The sequence below is a fragment of the Choloepus didactylus genome, chromosome 13 (genome assembly GCF_015220235.1).
Source record: "Choloepus didactylus isolate mChoDid1 chromosome 13, mChoDid1.pri, whole genome shotgun sequence".
NCBI classification, from domain to species: domain Eukaryota; kingdom Metazoa; phylum Chordata; class Mammalia; order Pilosa; family Megalonychidae; genus Choloepus; species Choloepus didactylus.
Window position 1 is genome coordinate 9,363,771 of NC_051319.1, and position 18,440 is coordinate 9,382,210.

At 37.5% G+C, this 18,440-nt stretch overlaps 1 protein-coding gene across 4 annotated transcripts in view; it reads left to right on the plus strand.

The window, feature by feature from the left end:
- ARHGEF28 (Rho guanine nucleotide exchange factor 28) overlaps positions 1–18,440 on the plus strand; it is a 305,822-nt gene that overhangs the window by 262,674 nt on the left and 24,708 nt on the right. For 3 of the 4 annotated variants that reach the window (XM_037801233.1, XM_037801232.1, XM_037801235.1), the window contains 6 exons: positions 2,385–2,516; positions 5,490–5,590; positions 8,730–8,768; positions 8,861–8,908; positions 12,542–13,027; positions 14,141–14,441. In XM_037801233.1, coding sequence (XP_037657161.1) covers positions 2,385–2,516; positions 5,490–5,590; positions 8,730–8,768; positions 8,861–8,908; positions 12,542–13,027; positions 14,141–14,441 — 1,107 coding nt within the window. The remainder of the gene's footprint in view (positions 1–2,384; positions 2,517–5,489; positions 5,591–8,729; positions 8,769–8,860; positions 8,909–12,541; positions 13,028–14,140; positions 14,442–18,440) is intronic. The other variant, XM_037801234.1, reaches the window with a different exon arrangement.

Sequence of the window (18,440 nt, forward strand, 5' to 3'; positions counted from 1 at the left end):
AAAGCCTAAAATATTTACTCTCTGGCCCTTTTCAGAAAATGTTTACTGAGCTCTTGTTTAGAACCTCAGAACATTAGCTCTGGAAGAGATTTAGAAATCATGGCATCTATCATCTTAATTTCATAGTTGAGAAAACTGAGGTCTTCAGAAGGTCATGGAGGTTGACTGCAGTGGGGTCCACTGATAGAATCATTTATCCATTCATCAGATGCTCACTGAGCATCTACCATGTGCACTGTTGTTGGTGCTAAGGAAACAGTAATGCTTTCATAATAATTTCTATTGGGGGAAAACAAGACAACATACAAGTAAACAAGATAATTTCAGAAAGTCATAAGAAAATAAGATAATGGTGGGATGAGGTGAAGTCTTGGCTTTTGAGAGGTCCAGGAAGGCCTCTCTGAGATTATTTTTTGTAATAAGTATTGAAAGATGAGAATAAGCCAACTGTCTGGAGATCTGGGGGAAGGAAGGATCATTCCTGGGGAGAGAGAAAGTAAGTGCCCAGCCCTTGAGGCTGAGTAAAGCTTGACATGTTCAGGGGAAGAAAGAAGCCAGGGTAGGAGGAGACAGGGAAGATGGGTATGAGATGAGGTTGTAGAGGTGGGCACAGGGATGTAGGTCATGGTAAAAAAAAAAAAAAAAGGATTTTATTCCAAATATGATGAAAAGTCATTGGAAGCTTTTCATCCTGGGTGTGGCATGAACTGCTTTTTGTTTTAAAAAGGGCACTGGCTGCTGAATGGAGAGCAGTTTTGAAGGAGACCAGTTTGCATGGAGACCTGGTAGGAAGTAGTTACAGAAGCTGAGATGAGAGATGTTAGTGTATTGATTTAGCCCAAGCTATTGGCAATGGAAATAAAGAGAAGTGGGCAGATTCAGGATAGAGTTTAAAAGTAAATAAGGCCAAAAGGATTTTCAAGTAATACTAACAAGAACAAGTGACCCCCCCCATTAGCTTTGATAATGCCTTTATCAAATAATTCACCCACTCTCCCTTTTAGCCTGTGGCTTAAATGTCCCCCACTGCAAAGCTTTCACTGGTGCAGTGATGTTAAGTCCATCTGCTTTAACTTCTCTAGCCCATGTGGTGGAGGCCCAGGCTGGTTCATTGATCATCAACACCCCGAGTGCAGCAGAGAGATTTCTCAGGGACTCCTGTTTAGAAATGCCCCTTGAATTGTGTCCTTAGGTCTTCGACCACACCAGTCCTTCTGCTGGACTGCTTTTCTTCCCACCTTTCTCCTCTTCCTTCTCTGCCTATTGAATTCCATCCATCCTTCATGGTCCTGCTCAGTTTTCATTTCCCTTAAAAACTTTTTCCCAATCCCACTAGCAAATATAACTCTCCTGCTCCTCGTTGCTACCATATCACTTTGTTGTGCTCTAATAACTCAGATAGATATTAGACCTGATCATGTGCTGTTTTGTAGTGTAGTTGGTTGTATGTCTGTTTCCTCCTGCAATCTGCAAATGTCCCTAATTTAGTTATCAAATGCCCACAAGCCCCTAGAACAGAGCAGGTGCTCAGTGAGTATTTGTTGAAGTGAATCTTGGATAGGGCACTTTAATACTTTTTGATACTTATGTTTTAAAAATGCTTTGAATATTTAATTGTCAAAATATCTCTTGCCCTTGATTCTTAGCATGAGAAATATTTGTGGGGACCTCAGAATTGTACTATAGTACGTGCGAGTTGAAAATCTCATATTGTAAATAAAAGACTTCACCTTCTTGTCTTGTTTCCCACTCTTGCCCAATCCTATGAGTAACCTGTGGTGCTTGTTTAAAAAGCAAATCCTATTTACTCCCCTGGAGAATCTGAGTCATTAGGTCTCGGGTAAAGATTGGGAAACTATATATTTAAAACAAGTTTGGGGAAATACCCTTTTGAAGAATAGCTAATATTTCTGAGGAACAGGTTTTGCAATTCTAATGCCTGATATATTTAAGCTAAAAGAATTACAGGCAGTTTTTATGTAGGCTAACTTACTAAAAATTGCATTAAAACTTTTTTTTTTAGTATGATGCTTTATATTTTATCATTGAATTAATTATCATAAAAAGATGCTAAAAGTATTGATCAAGATCATGGGTCAGCAAACTTTTCTGTAAAGACCTAGATAGTAAATATTTTAGATTTTTTAGGCCACAAACAGTCTCTGTTGCATATTCTTTTTTTTTTTTGAACAAAACAACCTTTTAAAAATACAGAAACCATTCTTAGCTCCTGGGCTATAAAAAAACAGATGCAGGGCAAATACAGTTTTCCAGTCCCTGGTCTCAGTTAAGCCGTGTGTATGTGTGTGTGTGTGTGTGTGTGTGTATGTATGTATAATTTGTGAATAAATAAAATGTGTTTTTGTTTTTTCTTTTCTTCTTAGCTGAGAGCCTGCAAGTAGCAGTGAAGGCCTCACAAATGGGTGATATAAGTCAATCATCAGAGGAAAGTTGTGGAGAGTCTGGTTTGACGGATGTGCTCAGTTCCAGTGATGTACCAGGATCGTCTACTGCTTGTAAGTGAAAATTCAGGCTTTTATAATGGGACTGAAAACAATCCCTGCAACATGTAGTGGTAACATAAAATGAAGTCAATGACTGTTGACTTACTGTATTTTTTTACATTAGAAAAAAATTGAGAATACATATACTAGCCTACTTTACATATAATCATGACAATGGTATTCTAAGGACAAGGATTTCAGGAGTTGAGCTGATGGATATGGTTCCGAAACCCTACCCTGCTTCATTTTTTATATGATTTATTGAAAAGAGTTTTGGAGTAACTTTCTAACTTTTAATTTTTTAAAAAAGAAAGGGCTCATGCAGTCTATTAGAAAACAAATCCTTAAACTTAATCTCATTTGCACCAACTGAGAAAACTAACTCAGAAAACTAGAAACACACATTCATACACACACATGCGGGGTGGTGTGGTTAAAGGCAGAGGAGCTAAAAGATTCTTGATCTACAGCATCGTAGACTTTGGTTCAGGTCATAATTCATTTATTAAAACACTGTCTCAATATATTTTAAATACCAAAAAATAAAATGTAGAGAATTGGTCTAGTTAATTTTTCAGAACCTACGTATTTTGTTTATAGGTAGAGTTGTTTTCATGAATGGGAAGTAAAAAAATTTACTTCCACAAGGTCTTCTATGCACAAGATAAAATGTCTTTAGTAGCTAGAGATTGGAGGACTAAATTGCCTTGGACTTCCTTTAACATTCCTTAGTTAATTAATATATAGAGAAGTAGTACAGCTTTTTAATTTTATATATTAGATTTTTAAACCAGCACCAATAATTATTTTCCCCTCCAAGTTCTATTATATCTAATCCTGAGTTTCTATTTTCAGAATGTGCACATATGTTTTTCATTTTGACACAGCCCTGATTCATCAGGGGACTTGCATTGCCCTGGATGATTTCCTTTTTAAAGAAGAACCTCATTATGCTGTTGAGGAAGTTCTATCCAAAAATACATATAGGGATCTGCTACTCTCAGCCTCACCCCAGGGACAGCTGGGGAGGCTCCTTGTGCACTCCTGCAGCTGCTCAGAACACATGGCCGCATCTTCCCTCCCTTCAGGCCAGGCGATTAAGGTTCTCCTGTCTGTGCTTCATCTCCTTTGACTTGAGAAGAGTTCCATGGGGATACCCACTGCATCTTCTGGAACCATTGGGAGGCTTTTCAGGGTGCTCTGATATCAGGATTCATAGGGGAGGTCTAGTCACAGATTGCCAGGGTCCTATACACCAAAGGCCTATTCATTCTGGGCTGGATTGAAACACGGAGCTATAAGAGTTGTTTCTCTTTATAAAGTTGATGAGGACAAAGGCTATTCCTAAATGAAGATCTATAAATGAATGGGTCAGTTCTATGATTGACTTGGAGGACTGGGTCCTTTTAAGTCAGGTCCATGTCAGTCAGAGGTTATAGACCAAGCCAGACCCGTCTATTTTTAATCCTCAGTATATATCTAATCAGGTGGATTAGGATAAATTATTTTCTTTACAGCTCTGTCTACTGCAGACCCCTAGTCCAGCTAGAAATTGAATATAGGAACAGGCTGACCTGATGTACTTTCCATTTGACTGCCTTTATTTGGCTTAAAATCAACTTCTTTGACCATTTGCTTGTCCTTATTTCTATGAGGGGAAAAGAAAAAGGTAATGGCTAATTATTTGTTATCACTTTTGGCATTTTCTTTATATGTTAAGGATAGTAAAAAAAAATAGTGGAGCCATCTTTTTGATAGCAGAAAAATCTTTATATATAATTTCCCTTCTAAGTGAATAAACATTGACCAGTTTGTGCAAAATGAACTTAGTTTTTAGCTGATATAATTTGAAGCCATTTCTGCTTAAATAAAGAAGGAATTCTCTTTGTGTTAGAAGGAGTCTTTGGAGTTCCAGAGGACTTTTATTTTTCAAAGACATAAATACTTTTATTAATTTAAACAAAGAAAAAAAAAAAGATTTCCTTTACTAGAGATAAAAATTCAATATGGCATTGAATTTAAAAGCAAAAAACAAACAAACAGACAAAAAACAACTAAATAGTGTGACAAAGTGAATATTTTGTCAGGGTCCTGATTGGACATGGTTCCAATGAAATACTAAGTGTGAAACTGCTTTGGAAAGTCTAGTTTTAATCAATGCAAGGTTGGCATAGTATAACTTTTAACTGAGTTCACATGGGTAAACAAATAAATAAAATCCCGCTAAGAGAGATTTAATGGATGAAGTGAAGTCTGTATTTGGTACTAAAAACATTTTGGACTAGTTCTATGTTCTCATAGATTAAATATACAGTATTTATGAATTTAGAGCATGAACAAGAAACGTAAGGGAAAAAACACATTTGGAAATTGTTAACAAGTGAGTTATTGAGAGATAGGGAAAGGTTCTCAGTTTGTATAAAATTCTGAGATCATAAAGTCTTAGCCGTTTCCATCCTTCTTAAAAAGAAGTCTCACTTCTGTCTTTGGACTGCTGCTGCTTCTTAACCCTGCATATTGCCTGTTGCTCCTTGCTCTTGCTCAGGTCCCAGGGGAGCCTTTTTACAGACCTGTTTCCTTGGAGTCAGACCTGGATCTGCCAAGAGACATTGCTTTTGTTCTATAGCACCTGTTTCAAATTTCACCCTCCCCGGGAGGCTTTCTCCTATTAAGGGAAAGTGAGATACAGAATCTTATCCTGTCTATACCACAAACATCACAGGAACACTTCGCTGTGAGAAAGAAATGAGATGAGGCTGTATGCCGTTAGTCAGTTTGGTATCTCTTACTGTGCAGGTTCCGTGGGCTGGGACTGTGAGCTTAGCTCCGTGCTATTTTAGCCCCTCACATAAGAGTATGCAGTACATATTATTTTGTGATCTCTCTTACGTCAAACTATGAGGCAACTCTGTGCAAAAGATACCAGTCTGCTGGCTGATGTTTGAGGTTGTCCTTTTTGTCTCTGTCTCAATGGTTCGCTCCCAGCACTCGTCGCAGAAGGGACGGGCGGACCAGGCTGCTGGCGTGTGGAGCCCGGGGTCCCGGATGCTGTAACCGACTTGGCGGTCTCCGATGCAGGGGAGAAGGTATTGTTAACTGGTTATTAGTAAACAGCACTGGTTACCTTTATAATAATAATAAAAAAATAACCTCACATCCTTTCTGTCAATGGCAGTGAGTGGAATGAAGGTGTTTCCTTGAATTGTTCTCAGTTTAAATATTCATATTTAAACTTTCTAGCTTACTTCTTCAAATGTTCTTCTCTTCTTTATATCATATAGGTATACACAAAGAAACAATTGAAAAATTATTAAAAAGTTTGAAAATTCAAATGTGTGTCTGTATTCTCTTACTTCTTATCTTACTTTCCACCCTGTAAACCTTTAGTTTTTCACCCACTACACTCACCAGGTCTTTGGCTGAGAGGCAGTCCTGCCCTGGGCATTGGGGCTGTTATACAGCCTCATGGTGCTAAAATGGCTGCCTTATTCACCTTCTTCGACCTTCCTCTCCTTTCAAATTATTTTGCTGTCATCACCCACATTTTTGCCTATTTTTTGTTTGTTATCCTGATCAATTTTTTCTTGAGGCAAAGTGGTTTCAAATACCTCTTCTTTTATGACTTAATGTATACATAGGTCATAACCCTCTATTCCTAAATTAAATGCACAAAATAGCCTATTAACCTCAAATGAAATTAAAATCAGAAATAAAGAGAGAATAAGAATCTGATTCTAAGGGTTGGCTGGTCTTGGTCTCAGGATTATCTGGCTCTCAGGTATCTAGCTTTATCTGATTGAATGAGGCACATTGCAAGGTACCAGTATGTGTTAGTGAGAAAAAATGACATATGCCAGATCTGCTATATATGTAACATATTTTATTTATTTTTGTATCTATTACATATGACTGAGAAAGTAAGTCTAGGAATTTAAAAAAACCATCACTCCATGGAAAAGGCCGCTATGATTTAGAGTTTTTTAAAATTCTCTGGCCGAAATGAAAATAAGAATGTGATATTTTACTCTACCTGTTCTGACTGTAAGTTTCTAACTTATTTCTTCTTGAATATTCCTGCTTTTAATCTAATCCTTTACAGTGTGGACTTCTTTTTAAGTTTGAAGTTTGTGACTTCCAACCATTTTTGTATTGAGAGCAAAGGATAAAGAAAAAATTGATCACTAATGGTTTTCTCTTTTGGAATGGAAAACTGTGGCGACTTCTGTCTCTTAAGCCCTTAATTTCCATAACTCAGTCACAGGTAGATAAATGAAATTAAATGTCCAGGTTCCTCTTTGGATCAACCTATCTGGAAAATTTTGTCCTTCACAAGGCAACATTTTGAGAAACTAAATGAATTGAGATGTAGGGCAGGATCAGTTTAAAATCAAACATTAAATAGAATGTAATGGATGCTTTGTCATTTGCTTTTTTTCACAATATAGGGTTAAGAAAGATATTTGAAAGAATTTTTAAAAATTAAATCTGTAACCCAAATGGCAGGAATCCTGAGTGTGAACCACCAATGGCAGCTATACACATTTGCCACAAGGTGGCGAACCAACTCCATTAAAAAGTACTCCATTACAAGCACTCTGGTCTTCTATCAAACCTACTAGTTCTTTGGGATAAATAACCATATAATCCAACCCCTTTCTATGTTTCTAATTTTTATAACATATAAAATTTCTATGCCATATGACCTTATTACAAAAGCAATGAATTGTGGATGGGGAAGGGCATAACTGGAATTGCAGAGAGATCTTCAAAACTCACTATAGAATGGGGTTCTTAGCCTGGGATCCGCCCACAGCCCCCTGAAATTATATGTAAAAGTTCTGGGAATGGTCAGAAGGCATCTTGTCAGAATCCTCCACAGTTTTCATCATTTTTCTCATAGGGGTATTGACCCTGTCGAAAAGGTTAAGAACTGGTCTGTGGGCAGTGATGTCAGTCTCCTAACTTATCAGATCTTCTGTAGAGTGGGGGCACAGATCTAATGACTCTAAGCTTCATCTGCTTTCCCATCCTTTGTCCCCTCCCTCTTAGAGCTGCTGCTTAATGATGAAATCATTAATTGGCAGCTATCGGCAAGAGCCTTGGGGAGAAGGGGAGGGAAGATGAATTTGACTGACTCCCCTTGGCCTAGTCAGCCCTGAACTAATTGAATTGAATGACAAGTCCAAAGCTGCTTGAGAACATTACCAAGCCCTGTTTCTTATGGCTTAAATTTAGATCTGCTCAGACAAGGGCAAGAAGCGTGCAGGAGGTTGTATGCTCTTGGAGGGCAGGGATTCTACTTATATCCCAGAGCATAAGGTGTGGAGTATAGTGAGTGTTCAATATTTATTTATTGAATGGATTGCAGTCAAATTCAATTTGTAGTTATCTGTTTAACAAACATTTGTCGAGTGTCCATTAGATGCCAGGCAGGCAGCATTGAACAAAGTCTTGCTACTACTCTTTGGCTTACATCCTTGTTAGAGAAGACAGATGATAAGGAATAAATAAATGAAACTTGACACACTCAGTCTCCACTTGTGCCCTTAATGTGTGGTGTGGGAGAGACCAAGAATGAGGGATAGATCCCGGCCAAGGAGCAGATGGTCTCCTGTCACTTCATTCATGGTCTCTGCTGGAAGCACTTTATCAAGGTCATCACAGGTCCAGTGAACCCTGAGGTGTGGAACGTTCTAGAGCAGACCAGTTACGTACTCCCTTGTGGCTGGTTCCTTCTCCCAACCACTGGCTATTTTGGCTTTGTAGGTCTCAAACATTGAGACAGGGACTCGAGGCCAGGTATGACATTCTCTGGCTTCCATATCTGGCTTCTTGGATGCCAGGGGCCAGCCTGGCCTGGGAGAGCTCTACAACCTGGCACAGAAAACCCACTTGACTGTGGTTTGCACAAGGTAAACACTGTCACTTCCTTAGAGTTTGCAGGGCCTCCTTACTGTCATTTTTTGTTTTATTGTTGTCTTAAGGATTAACTCCTCAGAGGCTGGGAGAAGAAACACTGAGTTTGTGCAAAGGAGGCTCTCCTTGTCAAGTGATTATTTAGTTTTCTGGACTTCTACTTGTTGTAGGAAACAAAGGCCCCACAGATGAGGTAGCCAAGTCGAGAGCGGGAAGCCGTTTACCAGGGGTCACACATTTTGGAACACAAAGTGCAGCTTTTTAAAAATAGAGTGGTTATTCATTTTCTTATGTTTTTATGTCTCTTAGGTGGAATATAGAAGTTTTCCAGGTTCTTCACAGTCAGAGGTGAGCTATGTGTACTCTAAACATGTCACCATTCTCTCTGTGGATGAAGAATGCTTTTTCAAGAATTTGACACTTATGATTGTATTTTTCAGATTATACAAGCTATACAGAATTTAACCCGTCTCTTATATAGCCTTCAGGTAACTACCTTCCTTTAATCTTTGATGTGAATATTTCTCTTTATGCAATTCACTTTATTTGATGGTTCCCAGACTTTAAAAAATTAGAACATTTGAAAGGTACTGAATGATCTTAAAAGAATGCCAACCCCACTCCCACCCCCAGTGTAATTCAGCTAGATGCCCTGAACTTCACCTGGTTTTGTAATCATGAGGCAACGCCACTACTACTTTTTATACTGTTCTTCTCTGAAACCATAAAACAGTTCATGTCTTTAAAAATATTGATGAATATGATCTGGCTTCAAGTTTACAATGAAACTCTTAGGTGAGAATAGCATGACTTTACATTTTCTGGTGAAAACTTAAATTCACACCTAACATTTTTTCACTTCCATATGTGGCCTTAGGCCTGTAAGGCAGTTGCATAATTCATATGTGCCTTCAGTCTTTTGTTTGTTCATCCTGTGCTGAGGGCTGAGTAACAAAGGCAAATGGATCACAAAGCCTATCCTCAAATGGCTCATTGTCTTTCAGTGAAAGACGGAGCCATCTTTATTTTATATTCTGTTAGAGAGCTTTGTAATTGTCTTCGTAGAAGTACTGTATATTTGTTTATCAAATGTATTGCTGGGTATTTGGTCTTTTCGTTGCTAATATGAATGGAATATTTTTTCATTTTGTTTCCCCAATGATTTTGCTAGTACAAATAAAGGTATTAATTTTTATGTATTCTGTAACTGGCCAGTTCATTGAACTTTACTGTCTGTTTTAATAGTTTCTCAGAAGATTCTTAGGGGTTTTCCAGGTAGAAATTAAAAAATTTAAAATAAAAAAATTGCATTATAGCTATTGTTCAGTAATTATTTCTATTTCATTTTCTTGGCCTCTAATTTGGCTAGAACTTCTAAAACTGTATTAAATAATAGTGGTGATAATAAATATCTCTGTCTAAGGTTTAGTGGGAATGCATTTTGTGTCTTAACATCAGATGTGCCGGTCTGAGGTAAATGTTCTTAGACACAGATTTATCATGTAAAGCAAGTGTTGTTTCTTTTCATTGTTAGCTGAGAAAGGATATAGTTTGAGTATAATTCATTAACTTTAAGGGATGAAAACACTGAGCATCCTGTCTTGTATTACCTAATGGAAACTCTCTGAAGGTCAGCATCTCTTCTTTTCAACCCGCTCTGCAGCCCTGTATGAATTTAAGGTTCAGAAAGGCCAGGTGACCTTAATGATCTAATTTTTGTAACACGTTGAGTTAAAGCAACACAAAGAACATAGAATTCTATAGTGGATTCTCTTAATCTAATGAGAACTTTGAGCTGGTCTGAGGATATGGGCTCTGAAAGATTTCTATTCATGGCACTTTCATCTCTTTTGAAGCTGAATTTCTTATGCATGATTGAAGTTTTTACATAAGCATTTTTGAATCAGATGAAAATGAAATTTGATCCCTATATTAGGAAAGCAGAGTTAGAAATGAGATGTAGGTAAGCCAAAAAAAGAAAGGAAATGGAAATATTCCAACAAAGAAGAGTTTAAAGAGAGTGAGTTGGGAATTTCCTTAAACTTGTAATGCAAATTCTCTGTCCAAAATATAAGTGTCAACTTTAAGTGTGGAAATGTACATCAAATCTTCAAATACCATTTCTGTACTAGAGAAGAGAATGGTCTTATCCCAAATGTTAAATAGACATAAAGAATACTTCATGCTAACAGTTGATTATTCTGATTGTACACTTAGAGAGTTATCATAGCTTGTGGCAGTTTTGACATGTATCAGATTTTTATTTCGTTTGTTTTACTATAATGATGCTATCAGGATTTATTGGAATTAAGTGGTGATGGTCTACTGTTTGTTCTATCTGGGTCAACAGGATCCAGAATGGATTATTATGCGCTAATTATTTCATATTTAAAGAGCAAAGTATTTAGTACCCATTCTCAATAACCATTGTTCTCTTTATAAAACTCCTAAAAGCCATTCATCAGATATTCAGATAAATTTTTAAATTTTAAAATTAATTTTCAACTATAAAAACATGACTTTTATTTCAAAAGGTCCCAGTGAATACATTTTTGGGTCCTATACCAAGACAAATACCAATTTAAAATGTATGTAAATTCTTTAACTTTTAAAAATATAGGATATTGTCAATCTAACATAGAACTAATGGTCAAATCCCCATATTCAGAGCATCTGTTATAAGGACAGTTTTAGAAATTCTTAGGAAGAAAAAATGTGAATTCATCCCTAGGAGAGCAATAATTTCACAGAGTTGAAACACATTCACATACCCAGTGATAAAAGAAAAACTTTTCATTTTAGGATGTCACAGCTTTAATGAGCGATAGATTCATGGATTGGGTAGCATCTCATTCAGAATGGAGAAGGGAGCTCCACTGAAGGGGTGGAAAGGGGAAGCTCATATAGGGTGAATGCAGAAGCAAGTGAGGGGATGTTCTGACTAGCTGACATCAGGTTTCCATTTTCCATAGCGGGGTCTTACAAAATGGGGAACAGATATACATTAATTAGAATGTTATGCTTGTCCATTCTAATAAATTGTCTCTACTGGGCTGAAACTAGTTTTATTACCTAGTATTGCTCATCTGTTTCCTTGGAAAACCCCTGCAGATATATTGTTTTTGCCCTCTGGAAAAGCCTTCACGGAAAGGGGTCTTCTGACCATGCCATTTTATTTTACGTGATACCAGTATGTGTCCATTTTCAGTTTGTGCCTTCTGTACTTTTTTGTACCTTAAATGGGAACTTTTACAATTAGAGCTTCCAAAGCATTAACAGAAAAATTTTTTTTTTTTTGTTCTGTCAATCCTTCCAAATGTAGGTAATTATTTACCATGATGCTGCCAAACTTTTTATAGGCAGATACTGTATCTCAAAATGTTTTTTTTTAATCTGGTTGGTAATATCCTATGGGCTTTAAAGTATCTATTTTCCCTTAATCGTTCCAGCTTCCAGTTAGCAATCCATTACACAAATGAATTTTAAGCTTAGTTTTTTATGTATGAACTTCCTGCTATAATACAGAGAAACAACAGTAATCACACTAACTTAAGCCACTTGCACATGACTCTTAGAAATGGCATTCTTGGGCATTATATTATAAAAAGATTATTTGTCAAAAGTCTCCAAATGGCTAACTTTTACTTTTATGTCTTCATAAAAGCAATGCACCTTAAGTAATTTCTGGTCTGGGACTCGGGATTCTACTAGGTTTATACAGATTCTTAAATTCTCATGAATTATTGACTGGGAAGACCTCAGAAAAAGAGTGAAACATAGATCAGGAATGCAGGGTCTTGTGAATTTATGTACTGAATTTTTATTCAAAAGACTTGCTTAAATATTGCCCAACAACCAGCAGCAAACCACATTTCCTAAAGAGGGGATAAGTATTGTCTTTGTGCTTTTTTCTTTCCTACACAAATTCCCAGGTTTTCCATTAGAAAATGTGGAGAAGTCTATTTAAAGTGCCAAAGTCTGTCTTTGGAGGTAACTTGAAAAAAGGGCAGAAATATTAAGAGAAAAAATTTGGTCATGTGTTTTGTGTTTCGAGGACGTTCCAACCCAAAGCTTAAACAACATGGAAGTTTTCCCTCTTTTCCTCTCTTCTGCTCTGACAGGCTGCCTTGACCATTCAGGATAGCCACATTGAGATCCACAAGCTGGTTCTCCAGCAGCAGGAGAGACTGTGCCCCAGCCAGGCTCTCCGAGGGAGCCTGTGGCAGGACCAGGAGAGGTACCGCAACCTGGGGAAGCAGCGCGAGGAGCTGGCCAACATCCACAAGCTCCAACAGCAGTACCAGCAGGAGCAGAGGCACTGGTACCGCCAGTGTGGCCAGAAACAGCGGGAGCAGGAGGCCAAAGAGAGCTGGTTGCAGCAGCGGGAGAGGGAGTGCCAGTCGCAGGAGGAGCTGCTGCTGAGGAGCCGTGGGGAGCTGGACCATCAGCTCCAGGAGTACCAGCAAAACCTGGAGCGGCTGAGGGAGGGCCAGCGGGTGGTGGAGAGGGAGAGGGAGAAGACGCGGATCCAGCAGGGCCTGCTGTGCCACTGGAAACACAGCCGGCAGAGTAGTCTCCCGGCAGCATTTTCTCCAGGAAACAAGGAGGTATGGATCTTCTGGGTGTGTGGAAGGAGGTTGTAAGGCAGCGTCTCAAAGACAAGTTTAGTGATAGTAGTTTGTGGGACTTTACCAAACATTAGCCTTGCTGGTTCATGTTGTGGAAGAGCCCACAAGACTTCCTCAATCCGTGGGTAGCAGAAGGTCAGAACTTTCAGAGACAATGCATAAATATCTTGAATTAAAATATGGAGACTTTAGAGGCTCAGGTCCTGTTGGATCAATGGATCCTTGTACACCGAGACAGTCTCATCCATGGGAAGGAACACAGAATTGAGATGGGCCAGGATGGAGAATAGTGAGAGCAGGTTTGCTTAGGAGGCACACTTGCTATGAGCATGCTGTTTTTCCAATAGTTGAGGACTCTATGTGATCTATTCTAAAGAGTTCTCTGTGTGTATACTTTTTAGTAGATCAATTATCTGTTAATGTGTAGTGTAGGTACTGAATTTAGTGAGTGTGACACGATCCTGTTATTCCAAGCATATTCTCTTCTTTTAAATTTGATACAGTAAATTCAAAATCCATTTCACTAATAGTTATGCTATTTATGGGATAAAATCTTTCAAAAATTCTGTGTTCCATTTGCATCCTCTCTAACTGCTTGACAATTCCTTTTCTTGCACAGCACAGAAAAGTATTTTCTGTGCTATGCACATATATGCTTTTTACTGATAGTACATGAAGTGATAAAAGCTGATAATCCTATAAGAAAAATCTATACTATAGCCGATTTTCCTTTCAGGTTGGCTAACTTCCATTTATTGCAATTTCCTCATGTGTAAATGGATGTGCTTTGCCTTTTTTATTTAGCAAAGGTGAAAATGCTGCCTTCGCTGATTAAATGAAATGGAAATAATTTAATGGCATTGAACACTACTGCTTGATTTTTCAAGATAGGCCATAGATAGGCAATTGAAGTTTTTGTTGGTACTAGAGCTCCTTCAAAGGGAATGGGAGGGAGGAGTAGCAGGTAATATTCTTCTTGCTTCACTCTTATTGGAATTTTGATTGCCAAATTCTATTAGGAACAAATACTTTGTGAATAGTCCGAAAGTTACTAGAGAAGTTATTATACTTTTTCTGTATTTCCTTTTACAGGTAATGGATCTTAATCGATCTGAGAGTTTATGTCATGAAAATTCATTCTTCATCAATGAAACTTTAGTACAAATGTCACTTAACACTTTTGACAAATCGAATCCATCGGGTATCTATCAGGATGCCATTTCCCCCCCAAATATATCTAATTCTGATTTGGTAAGGACTAGTGAAAATCAAGTAGACTTCAAGATGGATGTTTTTCATCCCTTGGATGTCAATCATGAACTGTGGACAGCCATGGAGTCCTCTCATCAGATACCTCCTCTTGACAAAAGCAACAAGGATTCTTGTAAAAATGGTAATTAACACTTTAAACATCATTTAAACAACAAGAAGTTGTTTTTCTGAATGGTTGGGTTGTTTTTAGAGCAAATCAGAGTGAGCCTTAGAAGGAGAATAAATTGGTGCTGTTGAGCTGGAGTTTGTGCATAGACTTTTCTTTGGAGAAATCCACATTTCTCCAATATCTAAATAAGCTACCATGCATGGAACGTTTGGAGGGTGTCACCAAGATATAAGAACCAGGCAAGGTTTATAGGTTTACAGTTAAAGGATAACTTTCCCTTAAAAGTGAAGCAACCTGATATTTACTCTCCAATGTAAACCCCACCACATCTTGGTGCATATATTCGTCCACCTTCAGAATTGAAAGATATGGACAGGGTTTGCGGTAGGACTTTATTGTCTATCAAGGCAATTTCCTGTAACGTTAGTGAAGTCTTCTGTGCTGCTATTAAACGCCCAAAATGAAACTGTTAACATAATTTGTCATTGTAGAAAAAGGTGTTATGACTCCATAAGTACCTCGTAATAACACAATTTGCTAATCCCATTAAAGCATTTGCCAAATATAAATGAAAGGCAGCTCGAGTTACCAACTCCACATGAATCCAAGTGTTTTAAATCTATGTCTATTATAAATTGTTTTCCATGGTGTATGAGGTAGGGAATGAGAAGAACTTGAAACCTCCTTACCAAAAAACAGATGGCATGCAATAGAATAAACAAACGGCTGGCCACATGGAAATGAAATAAATCACCAATGGCAAAATGTTTCAGAAACATAAAACAAGCAGTAGTAGATAGACCTTCAGAACTGGACACAGATTTGCTTCCATGCTTAATATACATTCTTCATTTGTAATTTGAGAGGTTAGTTTTTCAGCAGCTAGAAGTTTCAAAAGTATTAGGCTTCCCCTAATTAGAGAGTAATTATTCTGACACTGCTTGCAAGCTGATTTATTACTAATCTGAAAGATCTTGATTCTTAGTAGTGGATAATTCTTTACATCCCATAGTCACTGCTGTAACATTCTGATTTCCAGTCAGCATATAGGAAAGAATGACACAGTTCTTTAAAATATCATTTTAAATATTCTTTAAATAAAAAAGAAAAAAGAAAGAAAATGAAATTGTTCTTTGGGATTAAAAAAATAAAGGGTCAAGGAGAATTGACAAAATGTAATCACTTTAATATATTATCTTTCAACTTTAGTACCATGGAGACCATAATGCAGAATAACTTTTCTAGACACAGGCTGCTTTGCTGTGTTTTCATTAACTTGCTGTTTACAGTGCTTTATGTATTTTTGTCAGTGTGGTTTTGCATACTGGCTTTGGCATAATACAAAAACTTGGTTTGAGTTAAACCACATTCAGCTTTTGTTTAAAGAAGCATTCTTTTTATTTTTTGTGTATCTTCCATCTTTTTCTATTGGCTTGTGCTTCAAAGTAGAAAGCTTTTAAATATTTGGCAGCATACTTGCAGGAGATAGAAAATGTCCTAAGGAAATAAGCAGTGATTATATACAAAACCAGTCTGTCCACATGTAAGGAATTAGATATAGCCAAGGGAAATGCTGAGAAAATGTACTTATGCTTTAGAAATCGTGTGTCCAGTGTAGGCCAAGGAAACTAAGGACTTTGATAGAAGAGAGGCAAATCAACTTTGGCCTTAATCTTTCAGGGACATCCTGATGTATGTAAGTAGGGATTAGACCGGAAATACAGTGTGCACTGTTCATTATCGGAGTTTTGCGCTAGTCAGAAAGCGCTCCTTTTGTTTGTTTACTTAAGCATGATAAGCAGTTTCTGGAGGAGAGAAAAGAAAGACATTGGGTGATGACAGGGAAGTAGAATGAAAATTGGACTATATATCCTAAAGAAAGGTGGTCAGGGCCAGATAAAATTGTTGGAACCACTCCAGAGCATTCCCAGCTCTTGTAACCGAAGGTAGCACCAAATAAGCCGCGGGTAGCGGGTTTGTCTTAGCTGTGGGGCACTCTCTGCGCATGCTCCTGGGGCAGGCGCTAGAAGGGGGCTGGGCTGGAACCAGCAGCCGTAGGGTGTGCTGAGTTGGTGATGAGGGCAGTGGAGGCACCAGAATCGAGGAAAACACAGTATTGGTGCCCCCTCCTTTCCCGTTTTGCTGCTGAATCTTTGAGTGAATGGTCATGGGTGACTACTGAGTATGCCTCTAGCTCAAAATTTTCTGGCTAACAAAACATCATAGGTAATGTTCGTAGCTGGTCTTTTTATTCAGTATGCAGTTAACCATGATTTAATTAATGCCGGGCTGAGATTTCATGGTTAGCCCTAAAGTCAGTTGTGTTTAGGAAACACGTTAAATAGCGTTGCTCTCCCTATGGTCGGGTACTATGGGTATACGACTAGCTCAGATAAGTGGAAATACGAATTTCTCGAACAGAAAGGCTGATGGGGAAATAGCATATGTAAATAAAACTATCACATGTGTTTAAATACAGCCTAGATTGAGATTTTAATTGATTTGTTCAGTGCAGTTGGACATTTTAATGTGCTGTTGGTACTCTGGTTGTAATTGGTTTTTAAATCACGTCACCACCAGCCGCCACCACTACTGATTATTTAACACATTCCGAATTCCAGGCACTGTCCTAAGATTTTACATGGAGAAACTCACTTAATCGTTGTAACAACCCAATGAAATGGTTCTGTATCTCCACTTGAGGGGGGAAGCTGAGGCACACAAGGGTTCAGTGACTTATCCAAGGTCATATAGCTAGTAAGTGGCATAGCCAGGAATTGAACCTGGGAGGTTTGTCTCTGGCGGCCATCCTCTTAATCGTTACACAATACCATGTTAATTTCTGGAGAGTTGATTTGAGTTGTACTTTCTAAAGAAGTTGGTGTAGATATAGAATAAATCCTTTTGTGATGCCTAGCAGGTTGTTCACAATTAAGGGCCAGTTTTTATTTATTTATTTGATCTTTTTCCCCTCCCCTTTTAATTTCCCAATTGGAAAAGATTTCTAAATATTTTGTATTGCTCTGTCCACCTGTTGCATGGGTTCTGAGCATCTTCAGATGTCAAAGATACCCTTTAACTTCACTTTTTCCCACAAGACATATTCTCTTAAGGATATTTTGTTTCTCTAATGCTGCCTAATGATAACCCCATGTTTTTAGAAATATTTTTTAAAGTAGCACTTTCAAGAACTTTACTCTCCAGTTTTGGATGTTGTTTCATGAAAAAAATTCTTAGATGTTTGAACATTAATACAAATTGGTATTTGATTTTATTTATAGTGGAAGAGACATTTGGTTTAAGATCTTTGTACTCCTCTGGGAGACCCCAGCCAAGGCTAGGAAAGTTTGACTTTCTTTAAACAATAAAATCCCTATAGGACAGTAACTGTGTAATTGACCCTATGAAATGCTAACTGTATTACTCTTCTTAAAGGCAAAAAGCAAAAAAACAAACACACACACAAAAAAACTGTACCCAGTACAAAACCCCTTTATTCCTGTGATCTTTGTTTTTCCTAAGTTTAGAATTCTATTTACTCAGTGCATTGATTAGTTTGTTATTTGTTTTTATTTTCATTAATAAACAGAAGACATTTTATGGTATGAAAATTAATCAAATCTTCATAGTCCCCCCTTTCAGTTATGTTTTTATTGTACCTCATTATTTGCAGGTTACCTTAAAAGTTCTGTTCACTACTATAAAGCATTATGATTTTGCCCTGAATGTGATAAAATTTAAGTGAAGAGACATTGATTTAAAGCCAAATTGTATGTGTAAGTCATGTAGATAGCGGAAAAAAATTTTTACTATGTTTATGCTACAACATAAACACATATCAGAATTTGGTGCCCATCAAAATATTTTCAAAATTCAAAGCATAGCATTCAAAGAGTATTTTATCTTGATAATGCCTTTTTAAAAATATAACTGTACTAAACTTTCAATGACAGGTTTTCTTTTTTACAGAAGGCAAGAAAATAGAAAATTTCCAAAAAAAAGGTATGCTGT